General features: G+C 40.8%; 1 protein-coding gene across 4 annotated transcripts in view; it reads left to right on the top strand.

The window, feature by feature from the left end:
- The window catches only part of LOC119726487 (tetratricopeptide repeat protein 41-like), a 48,043-nt gene that overhangs the window by 18,270 nt on the left and 15,556 nt on the right, over nt 1-14,217 (top strand). For 2 of the 4 annotated variants that reach the window (XM_038198196.1, XM_038198197.1), the window contains exons 13-19: nt 294-308; nt 2,334-2,476; nt 3,172-3,358; nt 5,365-5,521; nt 6,532-6,681; nt 7,563-7,669; nt 9,325-12,658. In XM_038198196.1, the coding sequence (XP_038054124.1) occupies nt 294-308; nt 2,334-2,476; nt 3,172-3,358; nt 5,365-5,521; nt 6,532-6,681; nt 7,563-7,669; nt 9,325-10,613 (2,048 nt within the window). In that variant the 3' untranslated portion in view covers nt 10,614-12,658. Of the gene's footprint in view, nt 1-293; nt 309-2,333; nt 2,477-3,171; nt 3,359-5,364; nt 5,522-6,531; nt 6,682-7,562; nt 7,670-9,324; nt 12,659-14,217 lie in introns of those variants that run through there. The other 2 variants (XR_005270830.1, XM_038198198.1) reach the window with 2 other exon arrangements.

Genomic DNA, 14,217 nt, shown 5'->3' with positions numbered 1-14,217 from the left:
ATCGACCGCAATCTGTGTGTGCCAACCTTGTCATCTTTGTGTGGACCTGACAACATAACAGGTCCACACGATGCAGGTTGTGTGAACCTTCTGTGAACTATTAGCCAGGTCCACACAAGTTTTCCTCCTCTCTGGAAAACAGGTTTAGAGGCATGTTTGGGTTAGGGTTGTCTGTTGCAAAATGAAGAGGAACACTCAAGGAAATCATGATAAAAAAATTGGGTTGAAACATGATTCACAATGCGAGTAAATAATGTTTTTCTTCATTTTTTCTTAACTTCACGAACACAAAGGAATGTCCACATTAGGTATGTATGTACATGTAAGGTAGACCTGCATGAGTGTGTAAACACCGGCAATCGTGGACCTAGGACAAAAGAATTAGGGCACAAACAATGCATCGACGATTGACCAATGAGAGCTGTTGCTAAAAAGTTTGTGGACAAACAAAGGAATGAGGATTACGGACAATGGGGTGTCCATGATTGCCGGTGTTTACGGAGATGGGTGCATGCACGTGTGTACATGTATGGCTTTACGACAGAGGACAGACACACAAAGGGAGAACAAAAGATCCTTTCAGTCCTCTAGCATTGGGTCTTTTGTTAAAAACGGTCCTCGTTGGTTCAGTTATGTACCATGGCTATGGGAGAGTGTTATATTACTGGGACAAAGGGAAACACAAAGCATGGTCCTCGGGTGTATAGAAATACGTATGAAGTGTGCAACTGGAGCATGCAGTGTAGGAATGGAGAAGCACACATGTTGTCCATGTGTGTAGTGGGAGGGGCCGAGTAGATCAGTCTATTCATCAGTAGAAGATCAAATTATCATATCACGGAGATATGAACGGAAGAGTCAGAACTCCAGTACTTCAAAGTGTTATAGGATCATCGCAGCGCTCGAAAGCAACAATAGAAAGCACCTGGCTGCCAGCTTGCTCAGTCGCTCACTACTCTAATCCCTATATAATAGAGATCCCTGCTCACTAATGCTAGAACAAGGAGTTTGCATTGCTTTGTGGATAGCACCATGATAATACGCAGGCGCAGTTCTCGTACATCGTCAAAAATGAATGATTTTGAAAGAGTTTGTTCGGAGTGGGCTAATGCTGGCTAACAATTGTGGTCAACATCACTGAAACAATCATTTCATGACGAACAAAATGCTCTATACCTTCAGTAGGAAAACTTATGAAATTGCCCAAAATATCACAGTTCATAAATGATGTATTGCCAATTAACATTTACGAAAAGACATGACAACTTATCGGAAAAATATTTATCTTCAAATTACGGGAACGGATAGCACTTTCAAGGACCAACAACTGCACATCCATAACTTGAATTCGTAACTCACGTCTAACATCTGTGCATTTGTTAAAAACCTGCCTTGCCATAAAATGTATTTTTCAAAACAGAGCAACGATGTGACATAGCATATTGGGAGGTTTAGTGGTTACCAACTACAAAGGCAGTGACGATCATCGTGTTCAAAGTTCGCTTGCATTCACGCTTTCAATGTCGAGGTTTGCAGCCACAGTGCTGTAGCTATGCACATTCCCTAGGGATTGGAATGTTAATGGTCAAAATGTAAATTGCCCAAGAGTTCTGACTCCTTCCCTTCATATCTCCATGGTCATATAAAATCATTTGCTTTTCATGCATTTTGTTTCTTTCCAATAAGAACACCACTCCAAATCAAAAGAAGAATGTTTCAAAACCAAACCTGTTGAAGTTTCAGCTCAGTGGATATTACACTTTTCGTGAGAAGACTGAAAAACTATGCAAATTTTTGTGATCACAGACAGATTTTTATATAGCACTCTTTATATCCAACAATCAATCAATGACTATTCATTAGAAATCCCCTACATTTCTTGATTTCTTCAACATGACAGCAAATCAGACAGACTAAATTAAAGTCATTTCAAAAGGTGTTTAGTACTACACGTACAGTAATAAGATGTTTAGTCAAGTAAGCTTTTTAATAATAATTTGGTAGGCAACTTCTGGGATGGCCAATAAGGTGTGCACCCAAGGCGAGTTGAACTAAAATGTACCGAGAACAGCACTGACTGTCATTTTGCTGTCTTTGAAAATTTTGAAAATAAATCAAATTGCTGCAAAATGTGGAGAGACTTGGGCCTTAATAAGGCTGAAATATCAGGTTGTTTGAATTTGTTGACTTTAAAACAATTTTGATGGAAAAAAAAGAAATTAGTAGGCAGTAATTGTGGGGAAAGGTCTAAATCTCGTTCTTCAAAAACCACCTCGAATTAATATTTTTGAAGGCGCTTGTTCCACAATACTTTCTTTCTGTTTACCCCGCAGAAGACATCTTCTATGAGTTCAAGCCACAGGACAGATGCAAGATGGCCGTGCTTGCAATGCATGCTGGGAAGTTCCTGGCCGAGAAGTCAATTTTCACGCACTCGGAAAGGCTGTTGCAGTTGGCGCATGAAGAAATCAAAACGGTACTTTTCATTCTGTAAAACAAAATGTGAAGTAGTGTAAGAAATATAGGGTATGACATTTCTGAAGGGGGGGGGGGGAGGACGGGGGGTGGAAGAAAGGTCGACATTGACAGGAGGAAGAATGTATTAAACTATAACACTGATATATTTAACACAATCTTTTGGCATTCTAATGAAACAAAAATACACTTCTGAGATACACAAAAAATTAACCCAGTCGTGTTTTGCTATACTCTGGAGAACGAGGCTTTGTGTTTCCTTTTCTTCCTATAATATAACACTCTCCCATAGACTAAGCACACTCATGTTCACGATTGAGGACCGTTTTCAACAAAAGATGAATTCTCGAGACAACAAAGAATCTGTTGTTCTTTATTTGTCGGTCTGTCTTCGGGGTGTATGTAGTCCATGTACACCTGTACCGTGCTTTTCAATGTTCCTTGAAACTCAAAAACCATTTACTCATTCGAACCCAAACACAGTTTTGTGAAGGTTTTTATGGATTAACTTGGTTGTCCTTCCTCACCATTAGGGTTATGAATTATGTTTTATGCCTCAACACAATATTTCTGTGCCTCCCCGCATCATTGCAATAAATTGCAATTGAGGGGGGGGGGAAGTGGGAGGGCGAGGGGGGGGGGGGCGGGGAGGGAAGCAAAATAAACATTTTTAATGTGCCCTTACTTTTTCCCCAGAAATTCCCCCTGAGCACCCCAGAGCAGCTCTTCCTTGTTAAGGTCGAGGAAAACCTGGGAGATCTCCACCGTTTCCAGCTCCATAAGCATGCAGCCAAGAAATTCTACCACAAGGCACTCAATACACTCAGCAACATCGCTGCGGACAAGTCCGACGATATCTACAAGCAACTGCAGGAAAATCAAGGTGGGTTTCAATTTTTGCTTTCTGGTTTCATTTTGCTGGTCCCAGAGGGCCGGCCTATATATGGTGACGGACCAACCAACTGACTGACAGACTGACTGGTGGACCGACTGACCGTGACTTGTGACTGAGCCTGGTTGTTTGTTGGCTAGTGAATAATATAGGATTGCCTCATGATGGGCTAAATCTGGCTGATTGCGTACACCAGGTTCATTACAAGTCTTCCAGTGAGCAGCTATTCTGAATCAATTTGGGTGATTCACAACGCAGTGCGCCACCAAAAGTTTACCATGGAGAGCCCATTTTTCAATTTCATGGTCGACAAAACATGGCCCATTTCAATGAGTGTCACTAGACAACTTGAGCTAATTTGTTATAGATTGGGGCATAGCATTCTACCGCCTTACAAAAACACCATGTTGATAAAAAGAAAAGAAAACGGCAAATATATACTTAAATCGCTTATGAAACTACTGTCCGGAAAAACTAACAATTTCAAATGTCCCCTGCTGTGAATTTGTCGACCATCTCCCACAATGCACTGGGAAAAATGAACTCTCCAGGGCAAACTCTTGGTGGCGCACTGCATTGTAAATCGCCCAAATTTAATAGAACTTTGTACACTCTGGGACCAGCTTTACGAGGCTTGTCTTGTTTAAAAGTTACATTGAATACCAAAATTGAGAACATTACTGGTAGTTGTACCATTTTTCACCTTGATTAAAAAAGAAATTGTTGGTCGTACCATGGAGTGCGGTATTGTGGAAAATGCATTGGTAGTAGTAATAATAATAATAATTATTACCCAGCACCCGATTTCATCAAACTCTTCGTAACTTACGATGCATCGCAGCACTGCGATGCGTCGTATCTCTACGATGCGTCGCAGCTGCGACGCGTCCTGCGATCCATTTCACTAAACACGTCGTAAGTGCAACACGTCGTAGGTGTATTTATAGCACAACTCGGTGACTGTTTTATGTCTTTAGTCAGCGTACAGTAAATAGTCGTCTGATATTTAACAAAGAGTCGTCGGATCTCAAGTCGAAATTTGTTAAAACGTAAAACAAAATGGCGGCCGTGCAATGCAATTTTGAAGGAAAACAAGCTCTCATTGGACTGTATAGCTACTTTGAAATTTCAACTCTAATATTCCGGTATAATTCATAATTATTCAATGAATTTTCTATTTACAACTTTACACACATTGCCTCGGTATTATAATCTCGTTAATGTAATGTTTGTGGCATAAAACTGGCTTAGAAATGACTCTTCTTATTTTGCGATGACCACTAGACACGTCGTAACTTGCGATGTGTTTTAAGCCATTGAACTTACGATGCGTTCAACACATCGCAACTTTAGTGAAATAGAAGATACGACGCGTCGCGAGTTGCGACGTGTTACACGTCGTAACTTGAGTTGCGACGCGTCGCAACGCTTTGTGAAATCGGGTGCTGGATTGGACATTTGGGAGACATCCCCATAGACTTGTACACAACGTTTTTCAAACTTAAATGTGCCCTAACCCAATATTCCCTTGTCCTTTTTACATGAATTTCGATATGTTTACTAATTAGACCACGAGCAACAAATATAACCTAATTGCGACAATAAAATTGTGCCTCTAAAGGGAGGCTGTGACATTAGGGAGACATGAAAATGTCTCCCTAATGACCGATGTCTCCCACCATTCGAAGAAATTATGATACCGTGTCTCCTTAATTGTACATTTAGTTGTTCAATAATACCGGAGCCTTATATAGCACTCATATCTACCAACAATTAGGTACTCAAGGCGCTGGAAAATGTGTCTATTTTTAAAGACAGGTATTCATTAGTACCGTTTTGTGGGTAGTTGCCATACATGCCACTATAATGACATAATGTGTGCTCACTATCCATTAGTCACTTATTGACACATATTCGTCACTTTATGATGCATCCTGTGAGTGCTGTGTCGTTGGCATCAGGACTGTATTTATCTCTTCGTTTTCTTACCTACGAAGGTCGTCTGTTGAACCATCTTGGTCACATGGCCGTCAAGGAGCAGACCAAAGAGGTACAAGAAGCAGAGACGATCCTGCAGAAGGCTAGCCAATGCATGAGAGATGCTAACAGCATCGCTGGCTTGGCTACTGCGCAGTTCATTCTTGGCCTAGTTCAGTAAGTCCAGTACTTTGAATAGAGTTTGAATATTGATGTCAGGACTTGTTAAAGGCAGGTACAGGCATGAGATTTTTCAGATTTTTGTCTGCGATCAGACTGTTTGAATCTGAGGAGAAAGACATTATCAGTATAGAAAGAAATGCATCTTTCAGATTCGATGCTTCATCGATGCTCAGACTTTTGGTTTAATTGGCAATCGCATCCCTGCATATCGGATCATTCGCTGTTCATACAGTTTGTTCATTTCCAATAATAACATGACTTTATTAAATAAAAAGAAAAACAATACCTGGAGATGTTTCAGCTCAGTGGATTTTTCACATTTTAAAAAAACTGCGAATTTTTTTTCGCCATTTCTTCATTTGTTGACAGCGCGATAGATCCTAACCATCATGAGGAAATGACGATTTATTCTTCTTTTCTTCAGTGAAAATGACAGCGTACAATTTCACAGCATGTTTGATCCTATTCTTTACTTAAAATCAAGCAGGATGTTTCATAATATTTTTTTGGCAGTTTTGTTTTTGAAGTTATGCAAATGATCCTACAGGCCTTTTATTCTTACGATGTAGCATTCTTAGCGGGCCAGATAGGGGAAATATTTGGGAGGATTGTGCCTTTGATGATACAAGCATGGCATTGGGCACACGGTCAAACTATGTCTTAAGAAAGATGTTTGGCATTAGGGCCATCGCAGATTTGTCCTTTGAAAAAAAATAAAGGTAGAATAACAAGCAATTTTCACAGTTTTCGAAAAAGCTGCCGTTGCTTGTTATTTCTACCTATATTTTTTCAAAGGACAAATCTGCGATAGTTCTACAGACAAAAATCATTCTCATGACATACTCTGACTGTGTGCCAAATGCCATGCTTGTATCATCAAAGGCACAATCCCATCACGTATCAGTCATACTATCTGTCTCTGGTTGTGTCTTCTTTGTTTAAAGTTTCCATGCATCAAATACAAGATAAAGTACAAAAGTGTCATTTTGTTTCAAACATTACAGAGTAAAGAAGAGAGATTATGTCACAGCAGAGAAATGCCTGTGTGAGGCCTTGGGCACTAGGGAGCGATGGTATGGCAAATCCCATCCGCACGTTGGCGAAGTACTGGATGAGCTGGGCGGTCTGCTGTGCAACAAGAAGAATCTACAGAGGTCAGGAGCAATGCTGTACAAACCCGACCTGAAACCGACATGGGGTCGGGTCGGGGTCGGGTCGGTTTTTCCGTCATATCAGTCCGGTCGGGTCTGTTTCAGTTTTCGGGATTGTGATTTTCGGATCGGGTAGTTGCGGTTAAGCCATCTTATGAAAAAAAAACCTAGAAATAAACAACAAAAAAGGAACAGGAACTCATGCCATGCAATACTATTGTAGAGTTTGCCCAGTAAGACCAACCAGTGGCGCACCCAAGGAGGGGGGCCCTTGGGGGCTTGAGCCCCCCCCCCCCAAGAGGTTGTCAGTTTTTTTTTAGTCCCATGATTTGACCGTGATGATATGTACGTGGCCTATTTTTGTGTAGAAAAAAGAGGTGTAAATGGCGACACCAACATCAAAATAGTCTGTCCCCCCCAAAAAAAAACCCCCAAAACCCAATTATTTTCTTTTGCCAACCATTTGTGGCAAAATTTTAAACAAAATTCAAACTTCTTAAAAAAAATGGGAAAAAAAATGTGTGAGGCCCCCCCAGCCAAATCTTGGGTGTGCCACTGCGACCAATGTCAACCCAATGTGCAATTGTGCATTTGGTTTGCGGACTATCAAGCGCAGTCTATAACTTCTAGGCCCACCAGTAGGTAACGTTACGGTGTAGTTACGTGGGTTTTTTTTCTGTGCATGATTTGCATAAATGGCTGTCTAGCATTTTCTTGCTCTCTTTTTGCAAAATGTATGTTCTTTGTTGCCTATAGATGGACAGCATTCTCAGGAAGCACTTTTCTTTTGTTAAAAAGATATTACAGGTTCCTTTTAAAAAGGCGAATTCTTATGCAGTATGCGAATAAAAGAGTCAAACGTATCAATTTTTTTTCTTGGCTAGGTATGACAGAAAAATGGCCGAGACATATTTCCGGAGGGCGCTGTCCATAAGAACCCAGTCCTATGGCAGAGACCATCTTCTTGTCGGAACCACGTTGTTCCATCTCGGTGAGTAAGAACGAAAAAGGCACATTCCTGCTTAGCCCCATAAATGTGGCCTATTTACTGGACTACCTCCGTAAACATAGGCCACACATCCACATGTACAAAAACGTGTCGCACTTTGCCAAATTTTGATTTTCACATTTAGGCTTAGTTTGTAGGCTTTTTTGCTTTAGAAGCATACTCACCCTCTTTATAAGCTAATCAGAAAGTGCTGCCTTTTTCAGATGTCTATTTTTTGTGAAATTTCCAGATTCATTTGCCCACATTTGCGTATCAAAATTTCAACATGAAATTTCACAAAAATTAGACATCTGAAAAAAGCAGCACTTTCTGATTAGCCTATAAAGAGAGTGAGTATGCTTCTAAAGCAAAAAACCCTACAAACTAAGCCTAAATGTGAAAATCAAAATTTGGCAAAGTGCGACACGTTTTTGTACATGTGGATGTGTGGCCTATGTTTACGGATGTAGTCCAATAAATTGGCCACATTTATGGGGCTAGTTCCTGCTCAGAGTACTGAATGAAGAATTGACAATACTCTACAAACAAATAAGGCGAGGCAAGCCTAGTAAAACTGGTACCACGGCACAAAATGCAATTGTAATTGTTCTGGATGAGTTTTCACTGCGACTCTTTTTGTGCATTTAGTATGCACAATGGGCCTGAGTTAGCCATTATTTGGCATGGCGGGTTACAGCTACATTCCATCATTTGCAGCTATCCAAAAAGTAACTGACGTAATTATCGTTGAAAAGATTGGTTTAAAGATAGTAATGGGACTAAACTCCCTGTGAAATTATTCTTTCTGGCATGCTGTCATTTTGAAGAAATCAATGAAAGAAGGCCATTCCAGCGATGCGTCCATTAACGATTTCCATTATTTTCGTAGTTCATTTTTAGTTTAGCGAAGCGCTTGCAAGCGTTGACACGATGCACGCGCGGTTGCTAAAATTTGTCGGTTCAGTGCATAACATCGCGTAGCTGCAATCGGCTCATTGAGAACATGTCTCGGACGCTGAATTCACACCCAATTCAAAACATGACTCGGCAACTTTTGATTTGAAATGGAGATCCTATAATATTGTTTTTCTCGGAATATACAGCATTCACTGAGCTGAAAGTTCATCAAGTTAGTTGTTCTGCACTCTTCTTTATAATTTGAGCACATTTGTTGCTCAAACGAACATAATGCACAAATTACAAATAATGGGTGCATTATCCTAGACTAAATCAGCGACACCCATATTCTGAGGTAGCATGAGGCTCTCATGAATCGGGCTCAGGTAGTAAACACGCCAGTGGCGTAACCAGGATCTTGTTTGCCCGTTGCAAAATTGAATTTTGGTTTTCACTGATCTGAATTTGCTTTCTCTCACCTCCAGCTAAATTTGCTTTTAAACTGTCCATCTCAGTGAAATCTGCCACCTTGCACAATCTTACCCCCGCCCCCGCCCCCGTTGCACCTACTGACTTCGGCTCCTCCAACCAATAGGGTTACCAAGATGTGCAATGAGCCTCATCTTTAAGAACACATGTAACTTTGTTTGCTGAATTGGTCGACAGTTTATGAAGTGATCACAAATCTCACCCCTGTTCCTAGTTTCGTTTCTGAAATGATCATGTTTCCTGAATTTGTTGGTTTTTTTTTTTTTTGACAGGACGACTCCTGAAATCTAGTGGTAGTCAGCAGTGCAAGACAGAGGCCGTGACCCTTCTGGGCCGTGCCCATGACATCCGCACCACTCACCTGGGGGCCAATCACTTCCTGACCAAGGCCGTGCGGCAAGCCCTGAGGGAGGTCCAGAAACAGCTGACAGCCGGCGATTACGACTACGCTCCGGTCAAGCAGCCGGACCGACGCACCAAGGATCAACCTTACAGTGCCCTCAGCTGGCAGGAGGCTGACCTGATGGGTTTCGAGAAGCGGGCCCGGGCCAAGAGCGCCGTGCTGAGTGAGGAGAGAAAAGGCCGTGAACAGCGCCAGAGGAAGGCGGTTGGGAATGGGTCGGTTAGAAATCCAGACGCAACAAACATTTCTGGTAATGAGCAAGTTACAGAGGGCTCTGATAGTGGAGAGATTAGTTTAAAAGCCAGGTCAAATAGTGTACCCAGTATACCTGACAGTATCTCAACACAGAATCATGCCTCGGGACCACTTTTCACGGGCAAGGGGTTTCGTCAAGAAGCAAATCGAGCAACTGGACATGTAGCCGAGAGAGATATGGGCTCTGCACGGACCACAAATCGGACACGGCGACCAAGAAGCATGCATGGCACTTACAAGGCGGATCAAAGTAAACCTGGAGGAAGAGCTGCAAGCACCCGTTCTCCCGTCAGGACATATCCGACTGAAATACTCACTCATCCCACGAGGACACAGCAGAGTCAGAGACAGGATAATCTGCAGTCTCTGTGCTTGATACCCAGGGCCGACGCACATGGTGGAAACACGGCTCCCCACCCAGTTGAGAGTTCATCCCGGGATGCTTTCAAACGTTTCAGCACTTGGAGTTCCGGGACGCACAACAGCAGCAGACCCCAAAGCTCCCAGAGTCCAGGTCCTGGATCAACCTCATCAGGCAGGGGGCAGGATACACGGCACGGCCCACGACCCTTCAGCAGCACCAGTCAGGTGTCGCACACCTCACACCGTTCCCGCTGTGACATTCCCAGTGCCTTCCAGATGCACCCTAGCAACGACAGGACGATACGAGGGCCGCACAGCCAAATCCAGGCCGTGCTGGGGGACCCTCCATGCCCCCGGCCCGTACAGCCAAAGGTGCTTCATACATCGGCGTGGTGGCATGAACCGGGCCGCTACCCTAAGAAGCCTGATGATATCTACCCGCCTAGGAGACACCAGAAACGCCCCGTCAGTAGCGTTCCTGCTGTCGAATCCAGCAACAGGTTCAGTGTGCTCGAATCAATGGGTGATAACGACATCTGAATGATGTACTATGCATTGCAATATCCAAAAACATGATCATGTGGATTTTACACACAAGTGTCTTGATTGTCTGTCAATCAAGTTAATTTTCTCACGTCATTTGCCTTCACGATATAATGTGAGCAATAATTTTGATAGGATTTATAAATTTGAAAAACACTGATACATGTACTTGTATGTTGTTTGGATCACTAAAAAAATATGGATGTTTTTCTATAAAGTTCTATTTTCAACCAGTTAGATATTTTGAGAATCAAAATAAGGTTTTGTAGGACCCTCCAAGCTGTAAAGTGTTGTTTTAAAGTTTTATATTGCTTATAGTTGAAGAGGTGATTGTACACAAGCTTCCAAATAGTTTATGCAGTAAAAAGTGGAAAGTGATGTATATTCAGGAAACAGTTATTTTGCCTTTGAATGCTTCTTTATTGTCATACATGTATAGCACGCACATCTTACCTAGAATGCATTTGAAATATGTCTCAAGACACTGTATAATGCAACTGAAATATGATTGTTCATTTATATTTAAGTTCAATGGATTGTCAAAGTGCTTCCTTAGTCCATTTTCATGAGTTGGTTGTAATCTACCAGAACATTTGCGATAGAATGATACTGAAATTTGTACCAACTGGACAACAGATGACATCCTGTGTTATGGGCTCCGTGCACAAGTACCCCCTCAACGGTAAGAAAAAGGAGAGTTTTGGAAGACGCGAAGACGCTATGGCTTTGTGAACATCAACTTCATAATAAAATATAGTTGCGTGTACTAAATCTAGCTATATAAGCAAAAATATATCTATGGGCGTGGTTCAAAGTCAATAACTCGAGGAATGAAAAGTCGAAAAAATTATTTTTGGACATTTGTAACTTTTCCTGAAAAGTCATAGGTTAAGAAATCCGATTTTGATTGGAAGAAATTCCTGTTCACTGTGCATCAAACCACGCACACAGATTTAATCCAGTAAGAATGATACTGTAGTTATAGTAAAACGGTGGAAAATTGTCATCATAAACTAATAATAATAATAATAATAATAATCGGCATTTAAGAACGCTCTTATTAGTAAACTAAATCACAGCGCTTACAAATAATGAACATTTAAATTAAATAAATAAATTAAGTTAAATAATAAAAACAGGTAGCATAGACAATGAATTGATTATTGGTGGAATAAATTGGTCTTGATCAGCTTCTTGAATTGCTCGAGAGATTTGGCATTTTGAATGGAAAAGGGCGGACTATTCCACTCCTTCGCTGCAGTGACTGTGAAGGTTCTGTCACCAGCTTTGTTGTGGGTACGTGGGAAAGTCAGACGAAAAGGATTAGAACTAGAACGGAGGTTTGGTCTGGGGGGAACATGAGGCAAAATGCAGGACTGCATATATTCTGGTGACTGGTTGTGAAATGATTTGTGTACCAAAAGTAATAACTTGTAACGAATTCGTTTGGAGATGGGTTACCAGTGTAGTGACTGCAGCAAAGGGGTGGAATCCTGTCTTCGGTTAGTCCTGTAGATTAAGCGAGCTGCCCAGTTCTGGAGACTCTGGAGTCTTTTAAGGTGACTTGTTGGGACAGATGTGAGAAGCCCATTACAGTAATCTAACCTTGATAGGATGAGACCTCTAACTGCATGACAAGAATTATAATCGATGAATTTTCTAATTTTTGAAATATTGCGAAGGTGAAACCGGACAACATTGCATAATTGAGTAATGTGAGATGTCATGGACATATTACAATAAACTAGCACTTTGTTAACTGAAATAAACCGGCTACTGTGTACAAAGCTGTATATGTTATTCGACTTTAACTTTATGCATCAATTGTAACTTGTTTCAACTTTATTAATGAAAACGGGGATTTCGTGTTTCTATATCGATTACATAGCGAAATTTTGATGGGCATATCTTGATTGCAGAAGATTGTGAATTCTTATGAAAACGATTTTTTTCTGCCATATCAGTAAACATTTGAAATCTTTTATGTTTTGAACCAGGCCAAATTTTTGTAATTAAGTGTTTGAAGTCATTAATTGACAAAAGTCATATGAGACAAATTTCCTGAACCCCCAGAGCGTCCTTTGAACTTAAATTTTCTGATTGAAAATTGCTTACTTTAGATAACTATCAAAAATGGACACCCCTTTGCTTTTGTTTTTGTCTTTTTAATTATGAACCAAATTGTTAGAAAACCGAACTTTGGATTCGTGGGATTTTGTTTAACTTTTTGTTCTGTGCAACCACATTTTTTTACTTTTACTGGAATGGAAATTAATTTGAAAGTGAATTGAACTCCGAGGTACGTTGAGGTTGACGACTTGCTGATGTTAAAAGATGTTAAGAAAAAAGTATCCCACAGCGAAATAATGAATTTATGAACTATGAAAATGATACACAGTAGCTAGAGTGATTTTCTTTCATTGATGTAGGGGTGAGCAATTTGTTTCAGGATATTTCTTGCCGAAGACCAGCCGTGAATAAAGCGGAATGGGAGGGGGCGTCACTGCATTTGAGTTAGTTTTCAGGGTTTTTTTATGTCAGTTTACTTTCATGAAATTGCTAAGATTGCCGTAAGGCATCTTCTGTCCTTTTGTCTCCTCATTAATCTTCCTGATTATGTTTTGGGGCGTGTGGTGATGAATGTTTTGAGTGGTCGGGCACAACCCGACCACTCTTTGGAGTTGTTACGATTAATCTTTCTTTCTTCCTTTCTTTCTTTCTTTTTTCCCGGACAATACTTCTTCGTAGATTTTCTCCTAAACGGTTCATGATATGAACTTGTAACTTTCAACATATATCGACCCTCATCCCAAGTGGTGCATATCACTCTGTCGTCATGATGACGTCGTCAGGTGTCAAATTCCAAGAAATTTTAGAGGAAAAAGTGGCCATAAACTTTCACCAATAACTCTTAAACAAAATGGTCAATTATGTTCCAACTCTTTAATCGGATAGACCATTAGTTGATAAACATTTTTTGTCGTGTACGTGAAGTTGCCTGACCTTTACTTCCGGGTCTACCGGAAGTTCAAAGTTGGGTGAAATCAAAATAAAGAAAGCCTGAAATTAAAACAAAGCAGAATTTCTTCCGAACGGTTTACAGGATTATCATCAAAGCTAGTGTGAACTGGTGCCACGTAACGAAGATGTTATAAATTTGGTTACGTCATCATGACGTTATCAGGTATCAGATTACAAGCGATTTGATGGCACGATTTGACAAAATAGTTTGACCTATATCTCTTGAACTAAAAAGAGTATCGTGTTCATTTTATCGTGAGGTTGTAGACGGTGCCTTGAGCAAAATTTCTAATTCCCGCGGGCACAAAACCGCTGGACCTTCACTTCCGGTGTTACCGGAAGTGCAATAGAAACTGAATTATTATTATTTTTTTTTACCTGCCCCCACCCCCCTCATCGCGATGGCACTGATATAGGTTTGATTATAACCCTTCGGTAAAAGTTTCAGATTGCTTGAAAACAAAAATCGTGTAAATGAGAAATGCTCGTTTTATGCATTTAGAATCTGTCAATTGCATTGTACATGTATTTTCTCCCTGAATGATTGTGTAAATTAATGATCCTGTCATAGTTTAATCTG

The sequence above is a fragment of the Patiria miniata genome, unplaced genomic scaffold, assembly GCF_015706575.1.
Source record: "Patiria miniata isolate m_02_andy unplaced genomic scaffold, ASM1570657v1 HiC_scaffold_2, whole genome shotgun sequence".
NCBI lineage: Eukaryota > Metazoa > Echinodermata > Asteroidea > Valvatida > Asterinidae > Patiria > Patiria miniata.
Note: the sequence above shows the minus strand (reverse complement) of the source record. Positions and strands in the feature narration are given on the sequence as shown.